Source organism: Narcine bancroftii, chromosome 5, assembly GCF_036971445.1.
Source record: "Narcine bancroftii isolate sNarBan1 chromosome 5, sNarBan1.hap1, whole genome shotgun sequence".
Lineage (NCBI taxonomy): Eukaryota > Metazoa > Chordata > Chondrichthyes > Torpediniformes > Narcinidae > Narcine > Narcine bancroftii.
In genome coordinates this window covers 109,467,804-109,482,656 of record NC_091473.1, presented here as the reverse complement: position 1 = coordinate 109,482,656, position 14,853 = coordinate 109,467,804, and the positions used below count along the sequence as shown (strand labels likewise).

Here is a 14,853-nt window from a genome sequence, read left to right as displayed (position 1 = left end):
GTGCACCTCTCTCACGGTGGCCAGTGGAGAGCTCGATCTTGGGAAGGCGATGGTCCTCCATTCTAGAGATGTGACCTACCCAGCGCAGTTGGATCTTCAGCAGTGTGGATTCGATGCTGTCTGCCATCTCGAGTACTTCGATGTTAGGGATGAAGTCGCTCCAATGAATGTTGAGGATGGAGCAGAGACAACGCTGGTGGAAGCGTTCTAGGAGCCGTAGGTGATGCCGGTAGAGGACCCATGATTCGGAGCCGAACAGGAGTGTGGGTATGACAACGGCTCTGTATACGCTAATCTTTGTGAGGTTTTTCAGTTGGTTGTTTTTCTCTTTTGTGTAGTCTTCCAAAGGCGCTATTTGCCTTGGCGCGTCAGTTGTCTATTTCGTTGTCGATCCTTGCATCCGATGAAATGGTGCAGCCGAGATAGGTAAACTGGTTGACCGTTTTGAGTACAGTGTGCCCGATGGAGATGTGGGGGGGGGGCTGGTAGTCATGGTGGGGAGCTGGCTGATGGCTAAGTAAACATTCAGATAAACCACCTTATGGGAATAAATAAAAATAGTGCACGATAAGTCAAAGGAATCTGATGGCAGCAGGGAAGAAGCTGTCCTTCTGCCTCTGAGTGCTCGTCTTTTGGCTGCTATACCTTTTCCCTCCTAATGGTAGCAGAGTGAAGAGAGCATGGTCTGGGTGATGGGGGTCCATGAGGATAGAGATACTGCTTCTTGTAGATGTCCTCGATGGAGTGAACTCTGGTGCCCCGGATGTCGCAGGCCAAGTTAACAACCCTCTGGAATATTTTCTTGTCCTGAATGTTGGCACCTCTGCACCAGACAGTGATGCAACCAGCCAGAATGCTCTCTATGGTAAACTTATAGAAGTTTAAATGAGTCTTTGATGACATACCGAATCTCCTCAGACTCCTCACAACATTTAGCTGCTGGCAATGACATGGAGGCTCCAGGACAGATCCTCGTAGACGTCGATGCCCAAGATTTTGAGGTTCTTGACCCTCTCCACTACTGACCCTTCAATTAAGACTGGGTTGTGTTCCCCTGACTTCCTCATGAAGTTCACAATCATCTCCTTACTCTTGATGATCTGTCTTCCTCATTGCCATTTGTAATTCTGCTGACATCTATGGTGTAATTGGCAAATTTGTAGATAGCATTGGAATTGTGCCTGGACACTCAGTCATGGGTGTATAATGAGTAGAGTAGTGGGCTAACCACAGGGTTCGCCTGTGTTGATAATCAGTGAGGTGGAGACATTGTTTCCAATTTGTACTGACTGTGGTCTTCCAATGAGAAAGTCAAGGATCCAGTTGCAGAGGGGGTGGTACAGAAGCCTAGAATTTATAGCTTCTTGACCAACACTGAGGGAATAAAGGTATTGAAGTCTGAGTTGTAATCAATGAAGAGCAGCCGTATATATGAGTTGCTGTTTTCAAGGTGATCCAGAGCCGAGTGGTGAGCCAGCAATGTTGCATATGCTGTGGAGCGATTGTGACGATAGGTGAATTGCAGTCAGTCTCGGCCTTTGCTTAGGTGTAAATTATGGCCATGACCAGCCTCTCAAAGCATTTTGTACAGCAGATGTTAGTGCTCCTAGGCGATAGTCATTGATACAGCTCACACTTCTCTTCTTGTGTACTGGGATGATTGATGCCCTTTTGAAGCAAGGGAGACTCTGACTGCAGAAATGAGAAGATGAAAATGTCTGTGAATACTCTGGCTAGTTGGTTGCTACAGATTTTCAGTACCCTACCAGTTATGCTGTCAGGGCCTGATACCTTGCAAAGTTTCACCCTCTTGAATGATGGTCAGAGACAGATATTACAGCAGTGGTTCTCAACCCCTTTCTTTCCGCTCACATACCACTTTAAGTAATCCCTGTGCCACAAGGGCTCTGTGATTAGTAAGGGATGGCTTAAGGTGGTAAGTGAATGGGAAGGAAAGGCTGAAAATCACTGCTCAAGACCCAATTTTGCTTGAGAAAAATTGTCATTGGTTCATTTCTTTTGGAGTTCTGGAACTGTGCACATAACGAGCCAATTAGGTACGATTAAAACAGTGGTTTTCAAAAATTTTTCTTTCCACCCACATACCACCTTAAGCAATCCCTTACTAATCACAGAGCACCTACAGCACAGGGATTGCTTAAAGTGGTATGTAAGTGGAAAGAAAAATGTTGAGAACCACTGTACTACAGGGTTCTCAGCCTTTTCAAGGATTGGTACTGTTGGGTTCTCCTTCTCAAAGTGGGCATAAAAGGTGTTCAGCTCATCAGGTAATGAAGCATCAGTCATCCATTGGGTTTGCCCTCACTTTGTAGGCTGCAATGGCCTGCATTCCCTGTCATAGCTGGCATGTATCAGTCTCTAGCTTCCTCCGGAATTGCCACTTTGCTTCAGAGATAGCCTTCTGCAAGTCTTACCTGGACTTCTTGTAGAAATCTGGATCCCAGGCCTTAAACACCCATGATCTCACCCTCAGCAGGTTGCAAATTCTCTGATTAATCCAAGGCTACTGGTTTGGAGAAAACACCCAGGAGTGTATAGGCACACATGCATCCACACAGATCTTGATGAAATTGGTGACACATGTGGCATATTCATTCAAGTCTAAGGATGAGTTCTTGAATATGTTCCAGTCCACCGATTGAAAGCGGTCCTGCAGACAGTCCTCCGCCTCCCTCAAGCATATTCACCATGGGTGCTGTGATCCTCAGTCTCTGCTTGTACACTGGGAATAGAGGTACAGCCAGGTGATCAGACTTGCCAAAGTGTGGTCGTGGTATGGCTGGGTAGGTGTTCTTCATGTGTAGCAGTGGTCAAGTGTGTTGGCTCCTTTGGTCTCGCACGTGACGTTTTGGTGGTAGTTTGTTAGTCTTCTTCAGGTTGGCCTGATTGAAGTCTCTTACAATGGTCAGGAAGGACGTGGTGTCTCATGGCTACTAATCACAGTGCTCAGTCCCTCCAGTGCCACCCTGATGTCAACCTGGAGCAGAATGTACTCTAACCAGGATGATGGCAGTGACCTCCCACGGCAGGTAGAATGGGCAGCACTTAATCGCCAGATGTTCCGGGTCAGGGGGGGGGCAGGACTGGGACATAACTATCATGTTTGTGCACCACAATGAATTGATGATGACACAAATGCCGCCTCCCCTGGTTTTTCCTGACACCAGTATCCAATCAGTGCAGTGGACGGTGTAGCCTTACAGGCTGTAGCACCATGACCTGAAAGTCCTCTCTTAACCATGTTTCTGTAAAACATATAACACAGTATGCCCTGATGTCTCTCTGATGCTATAATCTCGCTCAGAGTTTATCGTTTGTTCTCCAAGTATTGTACATTTGGCTAGGTAGGGAGCAGAAGCCTCAAGACCCGGAGTCTTAGCTTAACCTGTAGCACCCTCCCTCCCCTCCCACCCCCTCAACACGTCCACAAGGTTGGATCTTTTTTTATTTGGCCCATGGGTTTGCTGCTGGTAACTCCTGTGGTGTTTAAATGGTTCATGTGATGTCTCTAAATCTCCTGGATTAAATGGACTGAGCGCCTGCTGCTTGCAACTCCCACCAAGTTTAAATGACCCATTTGTTGGCTGTTTGAAACTCCTGCGGTGTTTAATTTGCCTGTGCATCAACTGTTTATAAAGATCTCATGGTCTGACGGAGACTACTATTTCTGCCAATTGCGAGGTTTGCCAGCGATCTTAGGACATCCTTATTCACGGGCAAGTTTGATTTTATGGTTCTGGGGTTGAGTTTTAATAGTTCTGAATGGGAACTCCCCTTCAGATAATTCCTGTCAGAACTGGCAGGGTACAGAAAGGGCACACAAGAACCCTTTTTCCACTGGCATCCAGTTAATTGGCTGCGCAGTGTCCTGGGATAGGAAGCCACTTGTGCTGTTTCCACTGGGCCACCTTAACTGGGATACTGATTGGTTTACACACTTATCCCTGGGGATTGGAGAGTCTACCTTCGAATACAATGGAATGGATGGAAGTTGTCCTTTTTCCACTAGTTTAATCAGCTGATGCCAGGGATATGAGTAGGGGTAGAGGCTGCTAATCTCCAGCGTGATTTGACACTGGCATGCTGATTGTTTTCCTTTTCCACTGGACCCATAACCAGTTAATTCCCCATTAAATTCCTGGGACAAGGTACCAGTGGAAAAGGGGCTAAAGTTTAGTCAACACTGTAAGGCGCCATTTTAAAAAAAGTGTTCACTTTACCTTATCCATACTGACAAATCAAATTTGCCTTTCTCCACACAGATGATGTTAGTGTATGGCCCCCTCTGCTGGATAAAATCTTCTACATAATGTAAGCCTGAATCATGTCGATTCCAATCCAGCAGGTCAACGTGCTCTTCCACAGCTGCAGCAGAGGTCAGGAATGTACATCACATCCTGCTTTGCCACCACATTTAGCTGAGTTGGGAGTTTCCGCTGTGCTGTGCAGAGATGAGGGGCTAGAAATGCTTCACATTCATCTCATCAGCTTTCTACCTGCTACATCACTCAAAGAGCATTCCTATACTGAGAATTTGACTTTTAATTTTATTCAACAGCGTTAACTGCTACCCCATTAATCTAAAGGTTTTAAAATGGATACTGTAGCAAGTAGAATATAGACGGAGAAAGACAATGTATAACTAATATAGAGGCAGTCATATACCTCTGACAAGAACAGTTTCATCCCAGAAGGATATGCCAACAATTCAGTTGAAAGTTGTATCTCCTTCCAAACAAAACCAAATTGCAAAATAAAAACTTTACACAGAGAAAAGCATCTCTGAAGACCAAAAGATGACACTAACCTTGATAGTGAAGAGAAGGATTCTTCCACGAGACACCATATTCAAAAACAGGATCATAGCTTCATCTTCATGGGGCGAATAAGTATCAAACACACGCTTGGCCATAACATGACCCTGTTTAAGGCAAGAACCATTCACTGCCATTAATGACCCAAGTAACCACAAAAATGTTATTCCTTAAAACAGCATGACAAAAATATTGAAAACAATTGATGTAAACTATAAATGTAAACTATTACTGACCACACAACTGCAACTGGCTAATCAACAAATCCATTTGGTTTAAAGCCTGCCAAAGAGCAAATATTTAAAATGTCTGAAAGTCCCTTCTGTATAATAATTAATGCAGCGATAATTCAGAACTGCTTTGGAAAGATTGTGCCAAAGATTAATTGGACTCAAAAACAAACCAAGAATTCTTAACATAAAACGCCGAGAACACTTAACAGGTCAGGCAACATCTGTGAAAGAGAAATAGGGCTAATGTTTCAGGTCAAAGACCAAAAGTTTGTCATATACACGTACAACATAATTAAAGTTTTATCGATGCAGCTTTCTTGGACGTAAACCACTCCAACTCGTATTAAAATGCAACAAAGAAAAAAATTGATAAATATAATAAGAAAATATACATTGAGAAAGGCAAATAAATATATTCATATTTACCCTGTCAAGGTATTGCCATATGTTGTTACTGGAAAACTACCTGAATTTTTTTTTGACAAAATGCAAATTTCCAAAATTTGGACCCAATATTACTATTTCACAAAAATTGTGCACTAGAAGTGCAAGTCAATGCGAGTGGTTCAAATGCAATAAATGGGTTTATAGCCTTATATTTAAATATAAAAAACACACACACACACACACACACATATATAAATATATATGCATTAAATATAAAAATGGCTCTGAATGGGCAACTAAAGCGGCATCATCTGCAAAGAGTAGTTCACGGACAAGTTTCTCTTGTGTCTTGGTGTGAGCTTGCAGGCGCCTCAGATTGAAGAGACTGCCATCCGTGCGGTACCGGATGTAAACAGCGTCTTCATTGTTGGGGTCTTTCATGGCTTGGTTCAGCATCATGCTGAAGAAGATTGAAAAGAGGGTTGGTGCGAGAACACAGCCTTGCTTCACGCCATTGTTAATGGAGAAGGGTTCAGAGAGCTCATTGCTGTATCTGACCCGACCTTGTTGGTTTTCGTGCAGTTGGATAATCATGTTGAGGAACTTTGGGGGACTTTGGGCGCTTGACGTCCTGCTTTGCGGAAACTGCCAAAATGTTTGGCCTGGAAGTCAGCCTGAAGAAAACTGAGGTCCTCCATCAGCCAGCTCCCCACCATGACTACCAGCCCCCCCACATCTCCATCGGGCACACAAAACTCAAAACGGTCAACCAGTTTACCTATCTCGGCTGCACCATTTCATCAGATGCAAGGATCGACAATGAGATAGACAACAGACTCGCCAAGGCAAATAGCGCCTTTGGAAGACTACACAAAAGAGTCTGGAAAAACAACCAACTGAAAAACCTCACAAAGATAAGCGTATACAGAGCCGTTGTCATACCCACACTCCTGTTCGGCTCCGAATCATGGGTCCTCTACCGGCACCACCTACGGCTCCTAGAACGCTTCCACCAGCGTTGTCTCCGCTCCATCCTCAACATCCATTGGAGCACTTTCACCCCTAACGTCGAAGTACTCGAGATGGCAGAGGTCGACAGCATCGAGTCCACGCTGCTGAAGATCCAGCTGCGCTGGATGGGTCACGTCTCCAGAATGGAGGACCATCGCCTTCCCAAGATCGTGTTATATGGCGAGCTCTCCACTGGCCACCGTGACAGAGGTGCACCAAAGAAAAGGTACAAGGACTGCCTAAAGAAATCTCTTGGTGCCTGCCACATTGACCACCGCCAGTGGGCTGATAACGCCTCAAACCGTGCATCTTGGCGCCTCACAGTTTGGCGGGCAGCAACCTCCTTTGAAGAAGACCGCAGAGCCCACCTCACTGACAAAAGGCAAAGGAGGAAAAACCCAACACCCAACCCCAACCAACCAATTTTCCCTTGCAACCGCTGCAATCGTGTCTGCCTGTCCCGCATCGGACTTGTCAGCCACAAACGAGCCTGCAGCTGACGTGGACTTTTTACCCCCTCCATAAATCTTCGTCCGCGAAGCCAAGCCAAAGAAATATAAAAATATTTTCTGTTTGGGTATTTTCCTTTTCTTAAAAATTGTGCCAGTTACCTACCTTGAATTCCTTAAATATTAATCTCCTGCAATCCATTTAAACCTAGTTATTATCAGCTCTTTCCACAGATACCATTGTTTAATCAGTTACTCTATTGGGGAGGGGGTCACAGAGGCCAGGCTGGAGGGGAGAGGGTTGTGGCAGTTTTGATGGAAGAGAGAGGGTTGTGACGGCAGCACTGGGGGGGTGGGGGGGGGGGTTGGGAAGAGAGTTGTCAGCTGCAAGGCTGAAAGGGAGGGGCTGCGGTAGCAGAGGTGGATGGGAGAAGGTTGCAGTTCTAGTGTGTTTATGAATGGTTTTGAGTGTTTCTAAGTGTTTTTGAATGGATAGAAATGCAGGTGGACATTATATATACCATATACTGCATGCTCCCAACCACCATGCTCCAGCTATGGAACAATAGTTCCATTTTCAAGTGGATCAGCATCAGATGTGTAGGCTAAGGGAGCGAACTCCTACAGAAAACCAAGAGCGAAGCTCCAAAGGCGGTTGGACATCACATAGTTGCCATCCTTTGGCTGCTTCTGCAATCAAGTCATCCCTAAACGTGGTGCCCTGCCCGCCTTTGGACTCTGATGATGAGGTCGGGGGGGGGGGGGGGTGGTTGGTGGTGGTGGGGGGGGTCATGTTGTCTGGGCAGCGCAAGGCCTCCTTTCACTTTGCCCTGACATGCGCCCTGGAGAGGTCACTCCAGGCTCACCATGCAGTGAGAGTACAATATGGAAGACAGCAGTTACAGGTTTTAAGTCCCGACTCAACTGGAGTTGGATGCCACAGGTTGTCTTCAACAGTGGGAGGGGCCATCACGTCTTACTGGTCAGCTATCGCCCACCTTAAGCCAAGCAGTCCTTGGCCAATAAAGTGCTGACCCGCCACAATCTACCTGCTTCAGTAGGTGTCTGGAGCTTAGAGTCCCAGTGCTTGACAAGCAGATTGCCAACCTTACACCAGTCAAACAACAAAAGAAAACATAGACGCCAGCTCTTCGAATCGCAAGCTGGAACGTGAGATCTATACATCTAGGATTGACGGATGACCTCGAAGCAGTTGATGATGTCTGTAAGACAGCGGTTATTGACCTTGAGCTACACAGACTAAAAATTGATATAGCAGCCTTGCAGGAGACCAGACTCCCAGACAGTTGTACCCTAAAGGAGGAACACTATGCCTTCTTTTGGCAAGGAAAGACAACTGAGGAGTCCAGAGAGCATGGCATAGGCTTCGCTGTAAGGAATGTGGTGCTCCTTATGGTCGAGCCTCCAGCAAATGGTACAGAGCAAATCATCAGTCTGCGCCTCTCCACCGCACAGGGACTATAAACATCATCTGTGTCTACACTGCCAAAACACTGCTCAGCAGCTGAAACCATTGACCAGTTGTACGAATCACTTGGTGTCAAGGTCAGTAGCATTCCCAAGTCAGAGCACATTACCCTCCTGGGTGACCTGAATTCAAGAGTCAGCGTAGACCATGAATCTTGGCCACTTGTTCTTGGACAACATTACGTGGAGAAGATGAATGAAAATGGAAAGAGACTCCTGGAGTTTTGCTGCTACCACAACATATGTCACCAACACCTTCTGCCAGAATAAAGTGTGCCACAAAGCGTCATGGAGACACCCCAGGTAAAAACACGGGCACCAGCTGGATCTGGTCATCGTCAGACGAGATTCACTGAATAGCATCGCCAACACCAGAGCGTACCACAGTGCTGACTGCGACACGGATCACTCCTTGATCATCTCCAGAGGGAAGTTCAAGCCAAAGAAGTTCTGCCGTGCCAAATAGAAGGGCCAGCCGAAAATCAGCACCTGCAAGACAACGTATCCTGAGAAACATCTAGATTTTTTTTTGAGCGACTCAACCAAACTCTTCCCATGAACCGAGATCAGAGTACAGAAGCAACCTGGACCTCCTTTTGCAGTGCCATTTATAACACCGCAGTAACAGCATGCAGTTTTAAAAAAAGTGGAAGAACACCAATTGGTTTGAGGTAAACATCACCAGTGATGAAGCAAAATGTACTGTGCTGACCCAAGGCAGAAAAATCTGCAGGCATTAAGAGCTGCTCACAGCAAGGCCCAGTAAACAGCACGTCACTGTGCCAGCAACTTCTGGCTACAGCTGTGCGCAATAATTCAGAGTGCTTCTGACACCGGCAACACCAGAGGCATGTACCAGGGCATCAAGCGAGCCACTGCACTACCAATGAAGAAGTCAGACCCACTGAAGACCTATACAGGGGAAGTCATCACTGATCAGGAAAAGCAGATGGGGAGATGGGTTAAATACTAACTGAAAATCTACTCCAGAGAAAACTCAGTTTCTCAAGAAGCCCTGGATGCCATTGATAACTTGCCAATATTGGAGGAACTAGATGCACAACCCACAATGGAAGAACTGAGCAAAGCAATTGACAGCCTGAGTGGCAGAAAAACGCCAGGCGAAGATTCCATATCCCCAGAAGTCATCAAGTGCGGGAAGACATCGCTGCTGGAGTCGGTCCATGAGCTTCTCTGTCTATGCTGGAGAGAGACATCTCACTGTCGGGATCAGTACCCCTGGATTGGAAGGTAGCTAATGTTACCCCACTATTTAAAAAGGGGGGTAGAGAAAAAGCGGGGAATTATAGGCCGGTGAGCCTTACATCAGTAGTGGGCAAAATGATGGAATCCATTATTAAGGATGTAATAGCGGAGCATACGACTAGCAGAGAAGGGATCAGACAGAGTCAACATAGATTTACAAAAGGTAAATCGTGCTTGAAAAATCTATTGGAATTCTTTGAGATGGTGACAGGTAAAATAGATGGGGGAGAGCCAGTGGATGTGCTGTACCTGGACTTCCAAAAGGCCTTCGATAAGGTCCCGCATAAACGACTGGCTTACAAAATCAAGGCTCATGGGATTGGGGGCAAAGTATTGATGTGGATTGAGATCTGGCTGGCAGGTAGAAGACAGAGAGTTGGGATAAATGGCTCGTTTTTTGAGTGGCAGATGGTGACCAGTGGGGTGCCACAGGGATCTGTACTGGGACCGCAGCTGTTCACAATTTACATTAATGATCTGGATGAGGGGATTGGATGTAATATCTCCAAATTTGCGGATGACACTAAGCTAGGAGGGGTTGTGTGCACAGAAGAGGGGGTCAGGAAGCTCCAGTGTGATTTGGATAAATTGAGGGACTGGGCAGATACATGGCAAATGCACTACAATGTGGATAAATGTGAGGTTATCCACTTTGGTAATACAAACCGGAGGGCAGATTACTATTTGAATGGCAATAGATTAAGAGATGGGGAAGTGCAGAGAGTCCTAGGGGTACTTGTACACCAGTCTCTGAAGGCGAGCATGCAGGTACAGCAGGCGGTTAAAAAGGCAAATGGTATGTTGGCCTTCATATCAATAGAGTTTGAGTAAAGGAACAAGGATACCTTACTGCAGCTGTACAGGGCCTTGGTGAGACCTCACCTGGAGTATTGTGTGCAGTTTTGGTCACCTTATCTAAGGAAGGATGTTCTTGCAATGGAGGGAGTGCAGAGGCGATTCACCTGGAATGGCAGGAATGACTTATGAGGAAAGATTGTGCAAATTGGGATTGTACTCGCTGGAGTTTAGAAGATTGAGAGGGGATCTCATAGAGACATATAAAATTCTGGCAGGACTGGACAGAATGGATGCAGATGGGATGTTTCCAATGATGGGAAAATCCAGAACCTGGGGCCATGGTTTGAGGATAATAGGCAAACCATTTTGGACCGAGATGAGGAGGAATTTCTTGACCCAGAGGGTGGTGAATCTGTGGAATTCATTGCCACAGAGGGCAGTAGAGGCAGGTTCATTAAATATATTTAAGAGGGAATTAGATATATTTCTTCAGTACAAGGGTATTAAAGGTTACGGTTGAAGGCAGGGACGGGGTACTGAACTTTAAGATCAGCCATGATCTCGTTGAATGGCGAAGCAGGCTCGAAGGGTCGAATGACCTACTCCTGCTCCTATGTTCTATGTTTCTGTTTTTTAGGCAAACATACCTCAGGATATGCATGATGCGAAGATCGTTACCCTGAACAAAAACAAGGGCGATCGTAGTGTCTCTAACAACTACCACGGCATCTCACTGTTAAGCACCGTGGGAAAGTTCTTTGCCCGCATGGTCCTAACCTGGCTGCAAAACCTCACTAATCGCATCTACTCAAATCTCAGTGTGGCTTCATGGCAAAGTGATCAACAGTTGACATGATCTTCTCAGTCTGCCAACTCCAGGAGAAATGCCGGGAACAGCAGATGCCCTGTAAATTGCCTTCATAAACCTCACCAAGGCTTTTGACCTCATGAACAGGCATGGACTGTTCCAGCTGCTAGGGAAGATCAGCTGCCATCCAAAGCTGCTCAGCATTATCACTTATTACCACGACAAGATGAAAGGCACAGTCAGCTTCAATGGACCCACCTCTAAACCATTTAAGATTCTAAGTGGATTAAAGCAGGGCTGTGTCCTAGCACCAAGACTATTTGGCATCATCTTCTCCCTGCTGCTGTCACTCGCAGTTTGGGATTCCGAGGACAGAGTACATCTGCACACAAGAACGATGGAACACTCTTTAATCTGGCCCATCTGAAAGCAAAGAGCAAGACCCGGCAAGTTCTCATCAGAGAGCTACTGTTCACACTGACCTCCCACACTGAAGAGTAGCTACAGGAATTTGGGGTGACAATGAGCAAGAAAACCAACGTGACGGGGTAAGATGTTGCAACCACACCAACAATCAGCATTGGAGATGAAGAACTTGATGTCACTGACAGCTTCACATACCTGGGCTCCACCTCTCACTGGATGCTGAAATTGGAAAGTGCAGAGTGTGGAACAACAAACACTTCACAGTGAACACAAAGCTCAAGATGTGTATCCTCAGCACCTGCTTTATGGTGCCAAATCATGGACAATGCATGCCAGACAGGAGAACTGGCTTGAAAGCTTCCATCACTGAAGCCTTCGACGCATCCTGGACATATCCTGGCAGGATAGATTCACTAACACAGAGGTTCTGGATAAAGCCACCTCCTGCTGTGGCAGCGACGACTTTGGTGGCTTGGCCATGTACACCATATGGAGGATGGTCGCATCCTAAAAGACCTGCTGTAAGGTTGTCTGGATGAAGGATCTCGACTCACCAACTGGCCACAGCTGTGGTTCAAAGATGTCTGCAAGTGTGATCTGAAACTCGCTCACATTGATATGCTCAACTGAGAGCCCCTGATGAGTATGACTAATGAAGAAGCACTGCCAGAAAGGAAGTGGAGCGGTGAGGAAAAGCAGACATTCCAGCTGGAGGACAAGAGGACAAGCAGAGACAGCAGAGCCAGTCAACCATAATCCTTTGTCCCGATTTATCTGCAGCACCTGTGGCAGAGACTGTCACGCCAGTGTGGGCCTTGAGTCATTCCAGACACTGCTCTAAAACCAACTGACTATCCATGATAGCACCATTGTCTTCAGACAGAAGGCTGCCTACTGCTTAATCATTTCACTTTTGGCAATCTGTTCAGCAGAAGGACTGTTTGATATCAGGAGGAAAATTATATATGGAGCAAGAAATTTATCTTCAATGCACCATGCCAAACATTTCCAGACACAGCTACCTCAATTCATAACAGATGACAGTAAAACTCCAATAATCCACTTGCTTGGAAATCCTGATGGGTTGGGATGTGGCTCAGTTATTAGCACAGAATACTAGTGAGACATTTAGAGCCCAGTAAATTCAATCCCAAACTTCAGGATCTAGGCCTCAACACCTGCTCTGCAACTGGATTCTTGACTTCCAGCCCTGCAGTCCAGAACCAGTGAAGATGGGTATCATCATCTTCTCCACAAGCACACTCAATATCAAAGATGCATAACCATCCCCCTCCTTCACCCACAACTGCACAGCTACATACCGTTCCAAATCCAACTTCAAATTTGTCACTGACACCACAATAGTGGGCTGAGTATCAAATAACGACATGATGGAATACAGGAAAGAGATTGAAGATCTAGTAGCATAGTCCTAAGATAACAACTACTCTCTCAAGATTAGGAAGATAAAGGAGATGATCCTTGACATCAGGAGACGGGTCATAAACCACAACCTTTCCACATCAATGGTACTTATATGGAAAGAGTAGACAAGCTTCATGTTCTTAGGGGTAAGCATCTCCAATGACCCGGCCTAGACAAGCTCATTGACGTGATGAGCAAGAAATCGCACGAGCACTTCCTCCTTCTTAGAAAGCAAAGGAAGCTCACCATGTCCCCTGGTCCCCCAACAACTTATACAGATGCACGATAGAAAATATTTTTGCTGGGTACATCACAGCATGGTATAGGAGGTGCTTTGCTCAAGATCTAAAGCTACAGAAGGAAGTGCATGCAGCTCAGAACACAATTCAAACTTCATTCCCATTCATTAATTCCATCTCTATCTCCTGCTGGCTAGGAAAAGCAGCCCACATAGGAAACACCCATCACACCTCAGGCACACTGCTGCTTTTTCCCATCTGGGTTTGGGGGGAGTGGGGAGGTGAAAGAGCATGAAATCATGCACCACCAGGCTTGATGACAGTTTCCTCCTTGCAGCCATCAGGTTCCTAAATGAACCCCATAGCAGTGCTCACCTGCTACTCTTGCTTGGTGCTAACATGTCTTCCTTTAGATTGTAATCCTGTACTTTGTAAATTATGCTCATTACATAACATATGAATGTTAGAGATAACCTGTTAGACTGTCTGCAGAAGAACTCTTCTCGCTGTACTAGGTACAGAGTGACAGCCAACAGTAAAGAAAATTTATGTTGTCACAAAGGACTTTGCTGACCCTGAAGCGTAATTAACCAGACCAAATTTATCCTGCTTTGCGTAAGCCCATCAGGACCATCTCAGTGTACAACACCATTTCAGCAATCCAATTTACAGCTAATAGCCAAGATTCCCTTGTGCTTCTTAACATGATGTCATCTAAACTGAATAGCAGCAATGAGTCAAATTAGTGCTATACAAGATTGATCCACCGACCCAGCACACTTCTGGTATCAGTAATGCACTATAGTAATGGGCATCATATAGTTCAATGTGCAAAATGCCTTAAACTATACTAAAACCTGCAAGTGACCTACAGACTCCTAGAAGCAAACTGACACCTGTAATGCCAAACAAAAATTGACGTGTGGGATCCAAGTTTGTGTCCATAATAATCATATCTGGAGGTTTCTCATTGTGGACAATTCCTATCATTTTGAACATACTATTTTTCCTGATAATTTACATTATCCCAGCAAAATGGAAAGGTCCAGGCCATATTAACAGTTTCGTCAAAAAAATTTATTTCTTTGAAAAGCTACAGAAAGAATTATTTTCAATTACTGTGGATCCGTCAAAATATCCAAAGACTATACCACATACACCCCAAATGTGTAAACTCTGGGTTTGTTGGAAGACATCTTGCCTCATGTATCAGACTACTTACTGTGGCTTGATTCAGAACAATAACGTGTATTCCTCGACTCTGCTCTTTGACTTCATCTTCAAGAACCTACAAAGACAGATTGGCGGTAACATTTAATGAAAGTTTCTTGGCTGCCTGTGGAATTAAGACATTTGTTCTTTAGTGTCTTCAGTAACGTTCTTCATTTGGTATGATAATAATTGGATTAGTTGACATAATTCACAACAAATCATAGTTTTACTTTAAAATTAAAATTTACTTGTTGCATATGTAGCAGCCTGTGCTTG

General features: G+C 45.4%; 1 protein-coding gene across 7 annotated transcripts in view; it reads right to left on the bottom strand.

The window, feature by feature from the left end:
- Window positions 1–14,853, bottom strand: part of pomgnt1 (protein O-linked mannose N-acetylglucosaminyltransferase 1 (beta 1,2-)) — an 86,295-nt gene that overhangs the window by 50,522 nt on the left and 20,920 nt on the right. For all 7 annotated transcript variants that reach the window (XM_069938731.1, XM_069938736.1, XM_069938734.1 and 4 more), the window contains 2 exons: window positions 14,588–14,653; window positions 4,829–4,942 (listed from right to left, as the gene is read on the bottom strand). In XM_069938731.1, the coding sequence (XP_069794832.1) occupies window positions 4,829–4,942; window positions 14,588–14,653 (180 nt within the window). The remainder of the gene's footprint in view (window positions 1–4,828; window positions 4,943–14,587; window positions 14,654–14,853) is intronic.